The sequence below is a fragment of the Hibiscus syriacus genome, unplaced genomic scaffold (assembly GCF_006381635.1).
Source record: "Hibiscus syriacus cultivar Baekdansim isolate YM2019G1 unplaced genomic scaffold, ASM638163v2 tig00110109_pilon, whole genome shotgun sequence".
NCBI lineage: Eukaryota > Viridiplantae > Streptophyta > Magnoliopsida > Malvales > Malvaceae > Hibiscus > Hibiscus syriacus.
This window is the reverse complement of record NW_024062593.1, coordinates 555,604-564,197: the sequence shown is the minus strand read 5'-3', so window position 1 is coordinate 564,197 and position 8,594 is coordinate 555,604. Positions and strand designations below refer to the sequence as shown.

The window sequence follows — 8,594 nt, the reverse complement described above, 5'->3', positions numbered from 1 at the left end:
ATACTTTTAATTTGATCTTTTAATTTTAATTTCATTTATTTTAGTCCTTTATATTAAAATAATATATTTAGGATAAATAACAGATTTAATCCCTTAATTTTAATAAATAATATTTTAATCCCTAGTTTATATTTTTAATTTATTTTAATCTTATATTCGAATTTTAAATAAGTTTATTTTAGTCACTAAATTATTAAATAAGAAAATAGCATGTTTAATCCCTATAATTCTGATTAATTATGAATTAGGTTTTTAATTTTAATTTACTATAATTTAGTCCTTTATTTTAAGTATTTTTTTATTTTATTGCTTTTAAATATATGGTTATAATTGTATTTTTTTAATTTTACTTGTTTATATATATTTAAATATTTTTATTATGTAGTCATAAATATATATAATAAATAAATATTTATTTTAAATAAATTATTTTAATATTTATTTTTCAATATCGAAGAAAAGGACAGTCTTAATACAACTGGATGTCATATTCTGGTATTTTAAAATTAAAAATTATAAAAAATATTTAATTTAAATTAATATTTATCAATATCAAAGAAAAGAGCTGTCTTAAGGCACCTAGAAGTCCTTTTCCGATATTTTTAAATATTTTTATATAATTTTGAAATAATAGGATTATAAATTAAATATATTTTGAATTTTTAAAATTTTTAATAATAGAGACAATTTATAATTAAAGTACCAATTTTGGGCGTTGTAGGGGTGCTAATCCTTCCCTAAACGTAATCGACCACGAATCCCTTTTTATTATTTAAAAAGAACGAATTTTTGGTTATAAACGCAGATCAGTTTATTTTTTAAATTGATGTTTTCTTAAAAACTCTTTTAAAAGATATTTTTTAGGTATTTGACCTACCTGACCCAAAAGGCCGATGGCGACTCCCAAATTATTTTCAAAACCATTTATTCACATCACTTTTCCCGTCAAGTAAATAATTTTGTGCCCGGACGAAAACCGGTTACGACAACTCATATTTAAAAATACTGGCGAAGTACACAAATGATCCCCCAACTATATAAAGCTACTTTGTTGAGTCTATTTTATTTAATTTTTTAACAGAAAATGACAAATATAAAACATATAATTAATTAAATAATCATTATATAATTTTAATAATTAACCTACTCAATAAAATAGATACCTAGGGATCATATTGTTAACTTTTAATAGTAAACAAAAACACGACTATATAGAGGAGGTATTACTTGTATCTTTACCACACAAATAATTAACCAACGACCTTCAACCATTAGACAAATTAAGGAGACGATCACAGATCGATTGCACATCTCACAGCTCATCAAACCCGTATTTGAATGAACCATCTTCTTTACTTACAATTTTACCTTTCCCCTCTTATATGGCTGACAAAATAATCCCACTATCTTGTCATCACTCTATCTCCGTCTTCTCCAATACTTTGTTTTTCTCATGTTTTCTTTTGATTCATAATCCATGTTACCAAAACCTGAATCTGGGTTCTTCTGGACCATCACTCTTCTAACCTAAACAAAGAAGAAAACGCCCCCAAAAAAGAAGGTTTTTTAGAAGTGGAAACAACAATGGAGATTGAGAGGTTTAAGTCATTGCTTTCCCTCTGTTGCAGAGCCCGACCCACTCGTGTTTCTCTCTTGGGTGGAAATCACACTGCTGCTAGGTTTTGCACTCGCTAGAAAAAGTTCTTCATTTTGCTAAGCTGTTGTTTAGATTTCGTCTCTGTTTCTGTAATTTTCCACGATTTTTTTTCTTGGGGATTTCCCCCCAGAAAATTATGCCATCGAGAGATACCCTTTAGCTAAATTCGGTTGAATTTAGGGAAAATTAAGCAATTTTGGGTTTGTTTTCAGACACGGATCAGGTTATTTAACGACGGAGATGGCAGGTCGGCCGCCTCGGCCGAATCCCCACAGCTACAATCAGCTCAATCACTCGCAAAGTCCGAGGATTTTGTTGAATCCGGACACCCTTTTGGTTATTAAGCTTCCGGATCCGAGGTTCTTGCTTGTTCTGTCGCGTTCGTTGTTTTTAGCGACGGTGATCATCGCATTCCCTTGCATTAGGTCCGTTTTAAAAGGATCTCCTGCTTCAGCGGTGGAGGAGCTTCATCGGAGCTCCGGTTCCTTCAGTTTGGAGTACTGGAACTTGCTCTGGCGAGATTTTGCCGACGAGGGTCTTGTCAAAAAAGGACAGAAAGCTCTCATATTGAACTCTGCCATCGAAGGGATCGATGTTGTTCATGTTGATGATGATGAAGGTTCCATGTTTATGAACAATGATGGGATCAATGTGGTGTTCGAACCTGATTTCGGTTCGCAAAGCTCTTTGCCGAATGAAGGGTTCGATTTCGTTTTCGTTTCGGGGTCGACTGATTCCGAGTTTGTAGATCAATTAGTGAAAATTGGTGGCATTGTTGCAATGCAATTGGGTGATGAAATCTCGACGGGCTATCAAAAGCAATCGGATTATAGAATCGTGTATCTTAAGAAATTTCGCTCCACCATTGTTGCGATGAAGAAACTCGGTCCCAAGAACCATTTGTTCGATTCTTCATTGAAAAGAAAGCTTTGTGATATGACAATGGAAGCTAAGAAGGCAGCATTGAGAGGCTTAGAGGATGCTTTATATGAGCCACCAAGAAAAAGTGCTGCATACTCGAAGAAAATCAATTTCCTCCCCGATTTGTTAGGCGATTCCCTCGAACATTACCCTCGTAGAGTGTTCATCGATGTCGAATCTAACGACAACAACGACGATGATGATAAGAACATCGTGATGAAATGGTTCGAAAAGAACTATCCCAAAAGGAACCAAGAATTCGAGGTTTACGGTTCCGAAACAGTGAGTGACCGGATCGACGTTTCGGATTGGCTAACAAAGAATGTAGGTGAAGAAGATTACGTCATGATGAAAGCCGAAGCCGAAGTGGTGGAGAAGATGATAGAGAGGAAAGTGATCGGTTTGGTGGACGAATTGTTTTTCGAGTGCAAAAATCAATGGCAAGATCAAGTGAAGAAGAAGAATAGGAAGAACCATAAGAGGAAGAAGAGCAAAAGGGCTTATTGGGAATGCTTAGCTTTGTATGGTAAGCTTAGGGATGGAGGAGTTGCGGTTCATCAGTGGTGGGAATGAGAATTGCTTAACAATGGAAGCCATTGGCCAAACTCATTGCCGCAAAATCTGCATCTTCTTGTGTTAATGTGTAATATTAATTATTAATATTTATGCTTAAGAGTCCATGTGGGGGAGTTTGTATGTAATTTTCCCTTAAATAAAACCAGTTCATCTCTTTATTTTGCAGGTGTTTGATGTTGATTGTTTGTTTTTTTATGTTTCTTTTGTTTATTATTTTCATGAGAATAAGGATTCAGGGTGGAATGATTTAAGTAATCTTCCAATAGCTTGAAAGATCATATTTATATCTAATCTCTTAAAACAGGGTAAATTATGCTTTTCATCACTCAACTTTGATCATATTCTTGTTTTGATAACTGAAGTTTAATTTTTTTAATTTGATCACTCAATTTTGAATTATTTTATTTTATCACTTGGGTATTAGATTAGGAATAGTACGATGATGTGGTTTTTTTATTAACGTGGAAATCACCTTATTTTTTAAGATACAACTTTTTTTTAAGATAAGTAGAAGTTAAGTTTGATTTAAGGTTAATATATTGTTGTTAATATTGTTTTTAAGAAAAATAATATTTTTTGGATTAAATTTTAATATGTATAAAAAAGTATAATCTTATTTTGTATCATAATTTGATTAATGTAAACAAAGGTAACAACAAAAATACAATGAAAGAAGAAAAGGACCGGATAGGAAATAACCTGCAGGAGTGGGGTACCCATCGACAAGTGTTGTGTTTTCTACTTTTCTCTGCAAGGACAAGTCTACTGTTTTTCCATTTAACTCTCATGTGCGTTTAGTTCACGAAATGTAAGGTTACAAGTGATAATGTAATATTATTATAGAATAAGATTATTGTGAATGTTGTATTTTATGTTTGGTTAGTTTAACAGGAATATAAGATTACCGTGTTTGATTAAATGAATAAAAGATTATTAGAATGTATATTTGACCAAATTGTCCTTATTATATATATATATTTTTTAACAAGTTAGAAAATATTTATATATTTTCTTTAAAAAAAATTAAATTCATAAAATTTATATATATATTTTTTATAAAATTAAAAATATAAAAATGTTTAATGAAAGAGTAAAATTTTATTTTAATTCCTGAATTTCATATAAAATTTTAATTATAGATTTTTTTGTAAATCTAAAATAGTTTAAGGATAAATTTGTAATTTAACTTTCGTAGAATTTTTATTATTCAATGACAGAAGAAAGATATTTTTGAAAAAAAAATTAAGGGCATTTTAGTCCAAACGCCGATAATCCAACAATATCTAAGGAAAGAGAGGTAATGATATTTCCGGTAATATACCCAAAAAAAATCTACTATTAGTAATAAAATATTACCGGAAATGAGATTTCCGACCAACCAAATATAAAAATGTGGATTTCATTCTCATATTCCTTAATCCAAACACCCCCTTATGGTTAATTGAGCTTCGGTCCAGTTATATCGTTTTTTTAATGGATGATATTGCTAAACTCAACGAAAACCGATAATTTATAAAATGTTAAATTATAAATATTAAATGTATAATTATAAATTAATTAAAATTTTAAATATAATATAATTAAAATAGAATATGTATAAAACATTAATTCTTATACTCTTATTTTAATTATATTTAGATCACATATTAAAATAGACTATGTATAAAACATTAATTCTTGTTTTTGATTTTCGGTCGTTGGTTGCTAAAAAAAGTGGTTGTGTATGGTGATGGTTTTTTCTCGGATTAAATGCTCTCGTTTTTCTCTCTTTTTGGTTCTGAAATCGGTTGCTGTCGTTTGATATGGGTTTTAACTAGCCGTGTGCAAAATTAACCAATTCGGTTGAGTTGATTCGTCGACCCGAATCTAAAAAATTATTCGATCGGGTTGAGTCCGGGTCACAAAATCTAGTTTTTTCGGGTACCGGGTAACTGGGTACCCGGTTAGTTTTTATTTTTTTTTATTTTTTTATATATATATAAAATATAATGAATTATTTATATTATGGATTATTATATTTTATATTTTGAACTTTTAAATTTTATGTTCGGATATTAGAGTATGTAATTCGAAGTTTCGAACATTTAAATTTGTGTATATATTTTTTAAATTAATAATTTAAAAATAAAAAATTAAAAACCAAGTATCGGGTACCCACAAAATTCGAGTACCCGATTACCGAATACCCGTAATATTCGGGTCGAGACACGGGCCGAAAAATCGTCGATCCAAAAATTCCGAATACCCAAAAATCGAGTACCCAAAAATCTAGGTACCCGGATTTGCCCACCACTAGTATTAGCTACTGTTATATGAGAGAAAATCTCCCTTTTTTGCTTGCTCTCCCTTTTGTCTCAACCGAAACAAGGCTCCTTGTAATATTTTTTTTTCTTTTGTTTTTGTTCTTGCATGGGAGATGAGTCGTTTTTTGACAGCATTTTATGTCCTTTAGCGCACGGAGGCCTCTGCCATTGAGGGCGTTCATCCTCTGTTATGACAGTGGCAGAGGCGCACGGACGATGGAGGTGTCGTGGGGACCAGTTGGTGAGTGCGTGGCGGCTGGAGAACGCCAAAGTGGGATGCGCATTAGGGTTTGACCCAAAGCTTTCATTATGGATGAAATCGAGCCGTCAGACCGTCACCAGATCCAACGGTCAAGACGTTGGCGGCGTTAGATGAAGGAGTAGCTAGGGTTTTCGGGCAACCCTACTTAGAATCTGGGCTTAGATTTGGATCTTTAGCTTCTGGGCCTTGTAATGTTTGGTTTGTACTTTTGGGTTTAATTTGTAATGGACATAAAAAAATAAATAGATGTTAACATTTTAATTTAATGTATCACTTCCTATGTTTTTATATTTAATAACTATATAATATATTGTACCTAACCCGAAACCTTTATATATATATACATATATTCTAGTATATTTATAAATAATGATAATAGAATATATATATATATACACACACATATATATATATAATAAATATCACTAACTCCTATACATATATTTAATTAAATTTACTTATGGCACTAATAATAATAAAACTAATTAAAAATTGCGAATATTCGATAAGTAATAAGAAATGGTAAATTAAAATAAAAGTAAAATATCCCAGACAAAATTTAGTGTCTACAAAACCATCACCAAGATTATTGTTGGCAGGCTTGCTAGTGTATTTCCTAACAAGATAACTATGAATCAGACAACTTTTGTTCATGGTCGTGACATAGTGGATAATACCCTACTAGCTCAAGAGCTGGTTAAGGGGTACGCAAGGAGATCGCTATCTCCAAGGTGTGTGTTGAAAATAGATCTAAGGAATACTTTTGAATCTTTGAGTTTGAGTTTTGAGCTTCGGATTTTTGAAGCTTTAGGCTTGCCTGTGCTGTTCAGAGAGTGGATCCAAGTATGCTTCACTGGCTCAAGATTTTGGTTCTTTTAATGAAAATCTGGTTGGTTTTTTCACTAGCTCCCTATCTCCTCTTTTATTCATTCTCGCTATGAATGTCCTATCGAAGTCGCTTGATAGGGCTGTTGCGAATGAAAAAGGATTGCTCTCCTCTAATTGATAAAATTAAGAGTAAGTTGGGGTGTTGGGAGAATAGACACCTTAGTTATGCGGGCAAGCTTCAGTTGATTAGGTCTGTTTTGTTTAGCATTTTCAATTATTGGTGTAGGAAGCTTGTTTTGTCTCAAGCTGTCATCAAGAGGTGAAGCCCAGGGTCTCTACATTGATGCTCCTTGTCTCAATAGTGTTACTGCATGTTGAATTTGGGATTCTATTCGAGGGGCCTAAGGTTGGATGGCATAAGACTTTGTGGTTTTCTCTGCATATTCCAAGCACTCCATCATCAGGTGGATGACCATTCTTGGGTGGCTTCCCACCATTGAGAGGCTCTTGCGTATGGAGAGTGTTGTGGACGATAATTGTGTCTTCTGTGGTAACCTGGAAAATAGGAATCATCTATTTTTTAATGTTACTTTGCTCGCCGAATTTGGAAGAACGTTTTGACTATGTGTAATCTCCCCAGGAATGCAATGAGTTGGGAGGAGGAATTGGAGTGGGCTTCATTATATCTTAAGGGTAAGTCTTTAATTTCTTTTATCCTTAGGATAGCTAGGAATGCTATTATTTATTGTGTTTGGGAAGAGAGGAATGACGGACAATTTGTGAGCCTTACTAGAGATTGGTAGGTGATTCTTGATAATATTTGTCAGATTGTAGGGGCTAAACTTGTTTATAAGAGTATAGATAAAAGAGATGATATGCATAGGAGCCTCTGTGTTAGCTGGGGTATTATTTTGTAGGGTGTTCTTGCTTTTGCTTTGAGCGCCTTGTTGATTGTACCAGAATGAAGAATTGGGTTTTCGGTCAAATGACGAAACAAGAAGGCGTTGGCAGCTTATGGCGGGGTTCGACGCTCACGGTGAACCGTGTAATGATCGTCACCACATCGCGACTCGCAACGCACGATCGGGTGAAGGAGATGATAATAGAGAAAAGTGTGATGGGTGATGGAATCGGAACTCACGTGACCGCCAGCTTCGCGGTGGGGTTCATGGCGGCTGTGCCATCGAACCCTATTGACATGATAAAGACTAGGGTGATGAACATGAAGGTGGTACATAGGGCAGAGCCGCCGTACTCAGATGCCGTGGATTGTGCTTTGAAGACAGTGAGAGCGGAGGGACCAATGGCATTGTATAACGGGTTCATCTCTACGATCTCAACGCATTCACGGTGGTGCTATTTGTGACATTGGTTTTACAATTACAAATAGTTTTTGAAATTAATTAATGTATTAATTTTAATTCTTTTTTAGGATAAACATAAAAGAAACCCCATTGTATATGTAATTTACCTAAATAAAAAATCCATTTCTGGATGACAACATGTAAAAAGGAGAAACCTGGGCTTTTTAAATTAAAAGTTTACTCCTTACCATAAAATTTTACGTCTTTCTTGAGAGGTAACTGATTGGTGGCGTTCAACTTTAAAGCTAAGGTCTACCATTTGATGGCTGAAGCCTTGACTGTTAGTCGGAGGGATTCAATCGGCGAAGTTATTTTGGAGAATGGAAGGAAGAAGAAAGTGGCTGGAGATAAATGGCAGTTGCCACAATCATTTTGCACATCTTAATAATACGGCTCCACATGTGAAGGAAAACCCAAATGTCCAGCAAATCAATCAAAGCAGCGTTTCGTTAGTGCAATTCAAGGTTTCTTTAAGGGTAAATTACATAAATAATCACTGAACTTTGTTTTCACTCCCATATCTCGGTTACTATAGTTTAAATTTTTTAATTTAATAGTTAAAGTTTCAAACTACTTCTGTTTTAGCCACTTGACTGCTTATCTATTTAATTGTGTGCTGACTTGAAATTTTTTATTAATTTTTTAGATCGATCATTGCGTTGACTACTATCGTCAGCGACCAT

The 8,594-nt window shown here is 33.5% G+C and overlaps 1 protein-coding gene across 1 annotated transcript; it reads left to right on the top strand.

The window, feature by feature from the left end:
* The first annotated feature begins 1,399 nt into the window (after positions 1-1,399).
* LOC120214905 lies at positions 1,400-3,391 on the top strand. The gene has a single exon (XM_039212705.1). The coding sequence runs from the start codon at positions 1,898-1,900 to the stop codon at positions 3,149-3,151; it is 1,254 nt and encodes a 417-aa protein (XP_039068636.1). The 5' UTR covers positions 1,400-1,897; the 3' UTR covers positions 3,152-3,391.
* The last annotated feature ends 5,203 nt before the right edge of the window (positions 3,392-8,594 follow it).

Excerpts from the sequence above, each read along its gene's own strand:
- LOC120214905 (XM_039212705.1), top strand. The coding sequence starts at position 1,898 with ATGGCAGGTCGGCCGCCTCGGCCGAATCCCCACAGCTACAATCAGCTC.